Genomic DNA, 12,995 nt, shown 5'->3' on the forward strand with positions numbered 1-12,995 from the left:
TATTCTTTACATTTTTAAAAGTTTGGTACTTTTTCTTTTTTTTAAGATTTTATTTATTTATTCATGAGAGACACGCAGAGAGAGGCAGAGACACAGACAGAGGGAGGAGCCCCATGTGGAACTCAACCCAGAACTCTGGGATCACAACCTGAGCTGAAGGCAGACTCTCAACCACTGAGCCACACAGGTGCCCCTAAAAGCTTAGTATATCTTGATCTCCTGCCTGTGTTTACTGCTCCATTCAACATAAAGATACAATGTGTGGTGGTGGTGAACGTGTTTATTTTAAAAATTGGACCTTCGCTGATTTGTTATATTTATTTTTATTTTTTCCTTGCTTATTTGGTTTAGCAAGTGGTGCTATCATTAGGAATTAAAAGTATTTCTCACCACATATCACATTATGTGATAATTATTTGTCATCTTCAGATAATAGGTTGATTTTGTTCCAATAGCCTTTCCAATGGGAAAGGGACTGGCCAGTTTGTTTTGTACCTGCATATAACCTTTGCATTTAAATACAGCTTAGCAGCCCTGGGGTGACAATGCAATCTTTCCTGGAAGCCAAAGTCCCCTGACTTTGTATTTTATCATCTTCATCTGATGGGGAAACATTTGCTGAGTCGGCATTTCACATGTAGGAAAAAAAACAAAACAAAACAAAACAGGAAGAAAGACCTGAAGAATATAAGCCCAGAGAAATGTTGAGGTACAAAACAAATAGCTGTAGAAGAAAAGAACATGGTAAATGTCCAAACCTAGGGAAGATCGTTCTGTGGTCTGCAGCAGAATTCCGGGGTTCTGGATTCTGGTCCCAGCTGTACCACCAGCTGTGTGTCCTTGGCATTTTGGTAAACATCTCTGGTACACACTTTATCCTTCTGAGAAGCCTGTGGAAGGGAGATGTTGGTCGGCTGAGGGTGCTTAAAGGCCAAGGGACAAAGTTCTAAACAGACCAGGGCCAGAGTGGAGGAAGGGATAGAACAGAGGTCAGCAGCAAGAGTTCGGCTCTGGGGCTGACTGCCCTGCCTGTGATTTACCCCAGCAGTGTCCTTCCCTAGAAAGTAAGGCCAGAAATCCCACCTCCATGAAGCGAGGGAAGGTATGTGCAGGTGACCCGGGAGCGTTTCGGACTGCCGCAGTTAGTGACAAGAAGGGAAATATATGTGTATGAGCCCTCTGTCACATGATGGGAGGACCACACAGGACAGTAGATGCACAGCTCTTGAAATGTGGAAGAGGCTTAAGTAAGTCTGCAAGAAACTTGTTAAAAGTCAAGTTTATTCCTTTTAAACTCTTGCACAGCCTAACAATATATATTAAATGTTTATCATCTGTGCCCTTAAGGACCTCACTGATGACTAGGCCTGTCCTTCCTATTTTTTCTTTTTTAAAATAATCTTTTTCCATTCGATTTTAATGATCAGCTTACATGTTGTCTCTTGTTTGAGGGTGATATAAGACCTACTTTCTCTTACATTGAATTAATATTTACTACACTGATTCCCAGGTCTGAGCATCTGGTTTCATTTCTAAGCAGAAACGAACCCATTTTTCTTGGTGCCGAGTCAGCATTTTCTCCCCAGACCCAGAGCTCTTCGTATTTTCTGAAAGAAAGAGCTGACTGTGGCAGAACAATGCTGAGCTGTGGCCAAAGAAAGCTTCAGAGGAGCACCTGGCTCCTCCCAGCCAGGGCTGAGGTGGTATTTTTTATGCTGAGTCTTTTCTTTTCTTTTCCTTTTTCTTTCCTTTTTTTTTTTTTTTTTTTTTTTTTTTTTTGCTGCTGAGTCTTTTCTGCTCCAGCTCTTAAATCACTAATTGGTAGGAGAGCCATTTTCGAAAATAAACAACAGCAAAAAACATTGAGATGTTCAATGAGCCTAGGATTGAAATCGTAGGGTAACCTATATGAGAAACATTGAGAGCTAAGGAGTGAGAATCTTAAGATGTTATTTTTATTACTACACAATGATCAGAATAAATAGACTTATAGAAAGAGATTTTTCAGCCCAGTTAGTTAATAACATTGGTTACTTTTTTTTTTTATCATATTCTGTGATAACATGCCCTTTATGGAACCAATTAGACACGGTGATGGTTCAGCCAAGGCTTTGGTGGACCGTTGACTGCAGTTAAAACAGGTGAGGCGAATGCACAATTGATGTTACAGCTGGCTACAAGCAGGACTTGGTAATAAGAGTCTTGAAATTTGTTCTCGAAACCTTTGCTTCCCAACACCATACATACCCAAGTTGAAAGTGTTTCAAAGCTAGTAGGCAGCCTCCTTTTGATGTATTTTATTCACTTGGAATTAAAGACAGAAGCTCTTTTTAGCTAATCACAAACACTATCTTTTGCTACAATTAGCAGCTTTCGATTTTTCAATTGCTTCTGGGTGCAGTCATTAAAATGAAGGTAATCATGAATTTTGGATGTGCTTTGTCGTCCCTTAAGACAGGAATGGTGTTAGCTACATCTGTCAGACTGTATGTTCTCCCTTTGATTTGAACACCCACTCTCTCTTCTGGAATAGATCAAATCCCGGGACTGGTGTTGCCCGTTGGTAATGCTGATTCGGTTACAGAATAAGCCAATGAATACGTTGATTGGAAGTGGCATTTGTTAAGGAAATAGCACCTGAAATAAAAATGGAGCCCTATTTTGTAAAATGCTCCTTTCTTTTTTCCTTCTTAATCCTCTGCACTGTGATGGAATCCTAGTTGATGCTCCAGAAGTCCCCATGAGTGAGTGCCTGTGAGCTAGTCCTGAAGCTGTTTTCTTTGTGGCTTGCCTCTTGTCCACTGGGAAGCCCATGCTCCTCTCATTTTCATGCTTTTCCAGCTCCAGTGCTTTTGAACACAGAACCCCCATCCTCCCACCACCCAAACTCCACATTCCAGCCCCGTGATTTCACGGTCCTGGGCAGTGCTCCCCTGCCATGCAGTCAGGCTGCCTGCTGACTCTTGCAGGGGCAACAGATGGGAACATAAACTCACCGCAGAAGAGCAGGATGCTCTCTGTATATTTTTAAGACCAGGAATCCAGTTCTCATTTAGAGGCTGTATTTTTTAAATAGCTCCCTGAAAATTGAACAAAACATTTCTTGTTGCTCTTATTTCTTGATAACATCATTTTCTCCGCGTGGATGGATAGAATCACAGAAATTAGAGAATGGAAAAGATATATTAGATCATGTCTAGTCCATTCCCACTGGTTACAGCTCTTTTTTTCCCCACAGTCTGTCCTCTATAGCGTTTTTCTCTTTTCATTTTCTCAAGAATTAGTTTTTCTATTTCTCCTGGGGAATAATTCCTTAGTTTGACCATGGAGGAATGTATATGCAAATATTTGTAGTCTTTTTTTCAGCCTGATATTCCTACTCTTCATAATCCCTTATATTAGTATAAACAGCCCCTCTTCATCCTAAGTCAAGTATTTCTGGATTTTTTTTTCTTCTTCTCCATTTATTAAGTTCAGAGCTTGTTTTTCTGCTTTGCTTTCTCTATTCATCAATCAGTCCCTAAAGCCCATTAATCATTTTTTTACCTCACTGAAAGCTCTTTTGCTTATTCCCATATCAGGAGTCCAGGGCTGGTTGAGATCCCAAGGAGAGATCCTTGAAGAAGCCTCACTGATAATGTACTTATTCTATCCTCTCTCTCGTCCTGGACCCCTAGCCTCAGTTCGCAACCACAAACTGTTTTCTACAAAAATGTTTCTAAATTATGATTTGGAGAATTAGTCATATTAGTCATCTCAAGGCTGTGTGTATGTGTGTGCACATGTGGTTTTAAGTGGTAAGATTATATTTGTTCTCAGTTACTTAGAAGATATTTTTCATATCCTTGGAGCCACAAGTCTTTCAGGTCTCCTGCGTCCTTGGATCAAGTATAATTCTGGACCATGGAACTATGATGCATCCGTAGAATGTAGCATCCTATTTTAGAGCTGTCATCTCAGAATTAGGAAAATAAACAGATATGGGAAAAACAGACTATATTTGTAGGATTTAGAATTCTTGGGGAAGTAAAAGGCAAAATTTAAATAGCCTTAGCCCTCACATATCTAAAGAAGATTGGCTCTTAAAATCTAGTGTTGGAGCACCTGGGTGGCTTGGTGGTTGAGTGTCTGCCTTTGGCTCAGGGTGTGATCCCAGGGTCCTGGGATTGAGTCCTGCATCAGGTTCCCTGCATGGAGCCTGCTTCTCCCTCTATATCTCTGCCTCTCTCTTCTATGTCTCTCAAGAATAAATAAATAAAATCTTAAAAAAAAAAAAAGCTAGTGTTAGTTATATAGATTTTTTTATTATGTCATTTTCTCTCTTTTTTTTTTTTACATCTCAGTTATTTTGAGGTATAATTGACAAATGAGTTTGTAAGATATTGAAAGTGTACATCATGGTGATTATATATACAGATGCTTCGTGAAAGGGCCTGGTTAATTAATACACCATCACCTTACATGTTTATTTTCATTTATTTGTTTTTGGTGAGAATATTTAAGTTCTATCTTTTAGCAAATTCCACTTATACAATACAGTGTAATCAACTATAATCACCATATTTTACCTTAGATCTTCATATGCTATATGGTTTCCTGGATTGGAGAACCTAATATTATGAACATACCAGTTCTCTCCAAAGCAATCTATAGACTCAATGCAATCTCAGTTTAAAAGCCCAAAGTTTTTTTTTTTTCCTCTTAGAACTTTTCAAAGTGGGATGCCTGGGTGGCTCAGCGGTGGAGCATCTGTCTTTGGCCCAGGGCGTGATCCTGGAGTCCTGGGATCGAGTCCCACATCCGGCTCCCTGCATGGAGCCTGCTTCTCCCTCTGCCTGTGGCTCTGCCTCTCTCTCTGTGTCTTTCATGAATAAATAAATGAAGTCTTTAAAACAAAAAACAAAAAAAAAAAAAAAAGAACTTTTCAAGGTGATTCTAAAATGTATAGGGAAGTATAAAAAGCCAAGGACGGGTAAGCAAATTCTTTTTTTTTTTTTTTCATTAAAGATTTTATTTATTTATGAGAAGCACGGAGAAAGGCAGAGGCAGAGGGAGAAGCAAGCTCCCCATGGGCAGCCTGATGCGGGACTCAATCCCAGGACCCCGGGATCACGCCCTCAGCCAAAGGCAGACACTCACCCACTGAGCCACCCAGGCACCCCTGGGTAAGCTAATTCTTGAAGATGAAGGTAAAAAGACTTGGTTCACTACGTCCCAAGACTTACTAAAAAGGTACTATGGTACTGATCAGAGACAGATACATAAACAGATGGGAAAGAATAGAAAGACCAGATATAGACACAAGTATAAAGAGGCAAGATGCTTGATTTGTGACAGAAGTGGCATTCCAGAGTAATGGTCAAAGCCAACTTTTTCCATAAATGGTACTGGAACGATCTGATATCCTCATATGGGGGAAAGAAAGAAAAGGAATTGGATGCCTACCTTACACCGTATGCAAAGAACTCCAAGTGGATACAGACTTAAAAGTAAAAGAAAAAACTTTAAAGCATACTCACATGTGCATATACAAATGCTTTATGTATGTGTATAGGCAAATACACTCATATCTCCATGACCTCAAGTTATTAAAAGATTTCTTCTATGCCACTAAAACATCTGTAGTCAAAAATTATATATTTGGTGAAATTAAGAATGTCTCTTTGTCAAAAGATAACATAAAGAAGACAAATAACTATGCAATGAGAGAATATATTGGTCATACATGTAATTGATAAAATATTAGTATCCAGGATATATAAAAATACCTAAATCAATAAAAAGATAATCCAACTTGAGAAAAATAGGCAAAATAACTTCAGTAGTCCCCCCCACAGAAGAAGAAATAAAAATAGCCAATAACCACAAAAGTTCTCGACTTTAATAATCGAAGAAATGCAATTAAACCATGATGAGATTCTACTTCTTATCTGTCATATTAGCCAGTAAAAGTACTGGCAGTGTTGATGAGATGAGGACCAAAAGAAATTGATGGTAGAAATTGCAGTATGTTCCATACTTAGGAGTGATTTAGCTTACTGTAGTACACTTGAAGATACAAAATGCATACCTTATGACCCAGCATATGTACTAGGAAAAATTGGCACACACAACACAAAGATACATGTATAAGAATGTTCTTTTTTTTTCTCCATAACTTATTTATTTGGAAATTTGCAAGCCTACAGAAAAGTTGCAAAATTAATGCAATGATTGTGAGCAAGCCTTACTGGATAGTAGCTAGTGGAAAGAACATACATGGGCTTTGAAGTAAGTAATACCTGGTTTGATATCCCAACTTTATCACTTACTAGCTGTAGGACCGTGGGCTATCTCTAAAGATTGTAAGCCTCAATTATCTCATCTGCAAATTAGAGGTAATAAAATGCCTACCATATTAGATATTGTAAGGACTAATTGCACTAATGTATATCAAGCATAATGAGCATAAATGCATGCAACATAGTTGTTCGGGAAATTATGGCTGCCATGATAAATATTTTGTTGTTGTTGTTAAAAATGATAATGACACATTTTATTTCTTCAGAACCTTTTAATGACAGCACATTTACTGACGTATATTCATTATGTTTCATTACAGAATAAAAAATTATTCAAGAAAACAATAGCATTTTTTTTCATCCTGTATTACTTTTTTCCTTCTCAGTTTCCTGTTACAACTTCAATATTGGACAAATCAGGGAATCCTGGGTGGCTCAGCGGTTGAGCACCTGCCTTTGGCTCAGGGCGTGATCCAGAAGTCCTGGGATCGAGTCTCACATCACGCTCCCTGCATGGAGCCTGCTTCTCTCTCTGCCTATGTCTCTGCCTCTCTCTCTGTCTCCCTCATGAATAAATAAATTTAAAAATATATATTTTTTAAAAAGTGCAAATCAGGGGCACATTGGTGGCTCAGTTGGTTAAGCATCTGCCTTTTGCTCAGGTCATGATCCCATCCCCATGATCTCACGTGGGGCTCTCTGCTCCTTCCTCTGCTCCTCCCTCCTCTCTCTGTCCCCCACCCCCCACCTCCTGCCCCTTCCCCCCACTCATAATACCTCTCTGCTCTCTCTTTCAAATAAATAAATAAAATCTTTAAAAATTAAAAAAAGAAAGTGCAAACCAGTGGGAAAACATGCCCATAATAAAAATGTTTTTATAATTTAAAAAATTATATAGGATTAAAAACTCCAAAAAAAAAGGATTAAAAACTCCATGTGAAGAAATACAGTATGATTTTATCAAAAGTAAAAGGAAACTGAAGCACATAAAGTTAAATAACTTTATCAAGAAGTAATATTAGAAATAGTGTATAAGTTTTCTGTTTTCTAGTCCAAGATCCTGCACACTAAGTTGTAATATCATCAATTATATTTAGAGAAAACTGAGTTAAGTAAATAGCAGTACCCTTCATCTCTAATGCTATGACTTCCTTGCCTTACCTACAAAAATGAATGAAAAAGCCTTGACACCCCTTTACTCTCCAGAGAAATTCAATTCTGTGTCTGAACTCTTTCTCACTGACCCCCAGATCCACAGTCATCTTTTTCTCTTGGGAACTCTGTCTGTACTCCACTATTTATGTTTGCAAACTGATTATGACAGTAACAGTATTGCCACATTGGAATAGCCAGGGGAATTTTAAAAAAGAAAACCATATCTGGGGGCATCACAATGCCAGATTTCAGGTTGTACTACAAAGCTGTGGTCATCAAGACAGTGTGGTACTGGCACAAAAACAGACACATAGATCAATGGAACAGAATAGAGAACCCAGAAGTGGACCCTCAACTTTATGGTCAACTAATATTCGATAAAGGAGGAAAGACTATCCACTGGAAGAAAGACAGTCTCTTCAATAAATGGTGCTGGGAAAATTGGACATCCACATGCAGAAGAATGAAACTAGACCACTCTCTTTCACCATACACAAAGATAAACTCAAAATGGATGAAAGGGGATCCCTGGGTGGTGCAGCGGTTTGGCGCCTGCCTTTGGCTCAGGGTGCGATCCTGGAGACCCGGGATCGAATCCCACGTCGGGCTCCCGGTGCATGGAGCCTGCTTCTCCCTCTGCCTGTGTCTCTGCCTCTCTCTCTCTCTCTCTGTGACTATCATAAATAAATAAAAATTTTAAAAAAGTGGATGAAAGATCTAAATGTGAGACAAGAGTCCATCAAAATCCTAGAGGAGAACACAGGCAACACCCTTTTTGAACTCGGCCACAGTAACTTCTTGCAAGATACATCCACGAAGGCAAAAGAAACAAAAGCAAAAATGAACTATTGGGACTTCCTCAAGATAAGAAGCTTTTGCACAGCAAAGGATACAGTCAACTAAACTAAAAGACAACCTACAGAATGGGAGAAAATATTTGCAAATGACGTATCAGATAAAGGGCTAGTTTCCAAGATCTATAAAGAACTTATTAAACTCAACACCAAAGAAACAAACAATCCAATCATGAAATGGGCAAAAGACATGAAGAGAAATCTCACAGAGGAAGACATAGACATGGCCAACATGCACATGAGAAAATGCTCTGCATCACTTGCCATCAGGGAAATAGAAATCAAAACCACGATGAGATACCACCTCACACCAGTGAGAATGGGGAAAATCAACAAGGCAGGAAACCACAAATGTTGGAGAGGATGTGGAGAAAAGGGAACCCTCTTGCACTGTTGGTGGGAATGTGAACTGGTGCAGCCACTCTGGAAAACTGTGTGGAGGTTCCTCAAAGAGTTAAAAATAGATCTGCCCTACAACCCAGCAATTGCACTGCTGGGGATTTACCCCAAAGATACAGATGCAATGAAATGCCGGGACACCTGCACCCCGATGTTTCTAGCAGCAATGTCCACAATAGCCAAACTGTGGAAGGAACCTCGGTGTCCATCGAAAGATGAATGGATAAAGAAGATGTGGTTTATGTATACAATGGAATATTACTCAGCCATTGGAAACGACAAATACCCACCATTTGCTTCCACATGGATGGAACTGGAGGGTATTATGCTGAGTGAAGTAAGTCAGTCGGAGAAGGACAAACATATGGTCTCATTCATTTGGGGAATATAAATAATAGTGAAAGGGAATAGAAGCGAAGGGAGAAGAAATGGGTAGGAAATATCAGAAAGGGAGACAGAACATGAAGATTCCTAACTCTGGGAAACGAACTAGGGGTGGTGGAAGGGGAGGAGGGCGGGGGGTGCGGGTGAATGGGTGACGGGCACTGGCGGGGGGCACTTGACGGGATGAGCACTGGGTGTTATTCTGTATGTTGGCAAATTGAACACCAATAAAAAATAAATTTATTATTAAAAAAAACAGTATTGCCACATTGTACTGTTACATATCTCTTTGTAAACCTATCCTCTATTTCCACTTAGATTGCATCTCTTGGAGATGTGCCTTTTTCTTCTGCGCCTTTGTATTTGTACATTTTTGAGTGTACAAAGAATTCCAACCACATTTTAAGTTTTCTTTCCTGTCCCTAATAGCACCTAACAGTGCTTTGCACAGGCACAAAATAAATGCATCAGGATAATGACTGTCAGATTGCAGTCATAAAAAATAGAACTCGTCATCATTGCTATGGTAACGTGGGCACAGGAGTCATAGATTCTGCACTGAAAGCAAATGCTTGTTTTCCTCTATTCCAGAAAGATGCTGTGAAGCGAGTATTCTCTGGCATTCAGCCTACAGGAATCCCCCACCTTGGCAATTACCTGGGAGCCATTGAGACCTGGGTGAAATTACAGGAAGAGCATGGCTCGGTGCTGTACAGCATTGTTGACCTACACTCCATCACTGTCCCCCAGGACCCGGCCGTCCTTCGGCAGAGCATCTTGGACATGACTGCTGTTCTTCTCGCCTGTGGCATAAACCCAGAGAAGAGTATCCTTTTCCAACAATCTCAGGTCAGCTTCTCAGATTAGAACCAAGAAAACTTATCTTTTCAAATTATTTGGGGAAAAATTCGGATGAAAGTTTAGGTAGCTCCTGTTTGTGATTCTTTTTAATGGTTTAAGAGCTACTTCATTAGATGCGATGATTTATTTTTCCGTTTACCCTATATTCATATCTTTAAATGTCATCATAATGCAATAGTATTTTTACCTTTTCCTCCACTATTCTTGCTTCATGTATCGAATCGTACTATCTCATTAGTACTTGTAAGTCTTAAATTGTTTTTCTGTACTGAATTGCATTCAAACTGCTAAATTCATACTGTTGAATAATCTCCTGGTAATCAAACATAGAATTTAGCAACCAGTGGTTTTGCATAATGCCAATGTTGCTTTACTGGGTATTGCATTTGGAAGACCTGTTAGATAACTCCCATTGTTCATTCTTTGAGTAATAGCTTTTGAGAAGATTTGAGAGAACTAGCTGGGAAATTGGAAGACAGTGTTCAGTCTCCTGATTCCAAGCCAAGAGAGGCTTCAGAACAAAGCCAAAATATTTGACTGATATCGTCACTATGGATGAATCAGTTTACTCTTGGATGGGCAGATAGCCTGGACTAGAGACAGGGCGCTTAAGAGATTCCTTAGAAAAGAAGATGAGAAATTTAACTGGATCATACCCTTATTACATATCCACTTTAATCTTGTGACAAAGCCCCAACTCAGGAACAGTCTGTTATACATGTTTTGGCACATGTTAACATGTATACATGCACGGTATGCGTTATACATGTGTATATCTCCTTTCTTAGTCATAAACTTCGGAAAATCATCATTTTTATATATGTTTTATCACCCAGGGAACTTAGTATAATGATACATAGAGAGTGACCATTTAAAAAAATATGTAGTAAATTAATATCTTCAAAAATAAATACACTTATTAACTTAAAACTTGTTTCCAGCTTGGAAATAATATAATAAAATAATAGAATCTGATCATTAAAATGTCCATAAAGGCAATTTACCTCAATTTCCTTCCTCGTAGTTGGTCAGAAAGCCTTTCCTTTTTTTTTTTTTTTTTTTTTTTCTGAGAAAGCCTTTACTTACACATAACTTTTCAAATTCAATCTTGGACTGACCCACCTGTTTTAAGTATATAAATATACTTGCATATGTTAAGCAAACACCTGCCTCCCTATAATTTCCATTCATTCATTTGACTTATGCTCTTTAAAAATACATAGTAAATCAACTCAGTCTTCCACTTGACTACTCTTCAAATACTCAGGGATGTTTATTACACACTAGCCTTACCCTACAGGTCCTTAACCCACCAGTTTTACCCTTTCCAAGCTAGTTATCCTACCTTGGGAGCACTCTCACCTTCTGAAGAAATGTGCCTGTTCTATTTCAGGAAACACTGTTTATTCACACTCTTCATGTCAGTTTTCAACATTATAGGTTACCTGATAGATCTTTGTAAGTTACCTGATAGATCTTTACTTCAACTAAGCTGTTTTTGATACAAGCTCCTTTTTGATCCTTATATGATACCATTTCTAAAAATTATATTCCTAATACATGTTTCCATACTTCTGCAAGGTGAAAATGTCTACATCTCTACAAAGTAACCCCTTGCCAGACTGCTTTGTTAAACAGTGACATTTAAAATTAAAGGCTCATTTATAGCCACAACCAATGCTTGCACTTTGAGCTCATACCCCTGGGAATGATTACCACATTATCAATTTTTTCTCCTTTTTAAAGGCTTTTTGGCAGTGACCTCCATAAGCATCTAAAATTTGCAATAATTGAGGTAAAAAAAATAATTGAGGTCTTTTATTCAACATGGAACTTTGTTGTTCAAACTAACAATTGAAAGAGTTGCCCACAGTATGGGAAACTTTGTAAAAACTCTGTAAATGAAGGATCCTGAAAGTCACCTTCCTTTTGATTTTTTTTTTTTTTTTTGTTATGTAATGAGCTCATTGGTTCCCATAGTAGTTGTGGTCTAGGTCAGAGAGTGCAGGTCACTGGTGTTGCCTGCTTCTACAGTGGCCTCAGGCAGTTCTGCACTGCCTTGCAGGTCCCCTTCTCCTATCCCTACTACTGCAGCTCCGTCCAGGGAATTTGGGTAGCTTGCCAGTAAAATGTGAGAGAAGTACTCATCTGTGCACATTCTACAATTTGTCCAACAAAGATCATATGAAAGACTTCCTCAAGGTGTCTTTCTAACCTAAAAAAAAACATACTTGGTTTGGGCCATTTCCTTCCTTAACTCAGGCAACCTTAATACAACTCAGTGGATGGACTGGGTACTTTATCAGGTTTTCTTTCCATTTTTAAATAGTTAATAAAGAAAAATTTAAATATGTATAGAAGATTAGGGAAGAATAGTGTACTATACCCCCATCACTTGCTAGCATTTTGTGATTTGTCTCATCAATGTTTTTTTTTTATTGGTGTTCAATTTACCAACATACAGAATAACCCCCAGTGCCCGTCACCCATTCACTCCCACCCTCCGCCCTCCTCCCCTTCTACCACCCCTAGTTCGTTTCCCAGAGTTAGCAGTCTTTACGTTCTGTCTCCCTTTCTGATATTTCCCACACATTTCTTCTCCCTTCCCTTATATTCCCTTTCACTATTATTTATATTCCCCACATGAATGAGAACATATAATGTTTGTCCTTCTCTGACTGACTTACTTCACTCAGCATAATACCCTCCAGTTCCATCCATGTGGAAGCAAATGGTGGGTATTTGTCATTTCTAATAGCTGAGTAATATTCCATTGTGTACATAAACCACATCTTCTTTATCCACTCATCTTTCGATGGACACCGAGGCTCCTTCCACAGTTTGGCTATTGTGGCCATTGCTGCTATAAACATCAGGGTGCAGGTGTCCCGGCGTTTCATTGCATCTGTATCTTTGGGGTAAATCAGAATGGGAGAAGATATTTGCAAATGACATATCAGATAAAGGGCTAGTTTCCAAGATCTATAAAGAACTTATTCAACTCAACACCAAAGAAACAAACAATCCAATCATGAAATGGGCAAAAGACATGAACAGAAAT

At 38.8% G+C, this 12,995-nt stretch overlaps 1 protein-coding gene across 4 annotated transcripts in view; it reads left to right on the forward strand.

Moving 5' to 3' along the window:
- The window catches only part of WARS2 (tryptophanyl tRNA synthetase 2, mitochondrial), a 94,943-nt gene that overhangs the window by 38,834 nt on the left and 43,114 nt on the right, over nucleotides 1-12,995 (forward strand). For 3 of the 4 annotated variants that reach the window (XM_072769582.1, XM_072769585.1, XM_072769584.1), the window contains exon 2: nucleotides 9,665-9,922. The exons of the other annotated variant lie outside the window; for it this stretch is intronic. In XM_072769582.1, coding sequence (XP_072625683.1) covers nucleotides 9,665-9,922 — 258 coding nt within the window. The remainder of the gene's footprint in view (nucleotides 1-9,664; nucleotides 9,923-12,995) is intronic. 4 annotated transcript variants of the gene reach the window in all.

Source organism: Canis lupus, chromosome 12 (genome assembly GCF_048164855.1).
Source record: "Canis lupus baileyi chromosome 12, mCanLup2.hap1, whole genome shotgun sequence".
NCBI classification, from domain to species: Eukaryota; Metazoa; Chordata; class Mammalia; order Carnivora; family Canidae; genus Canis; species Canis lupus.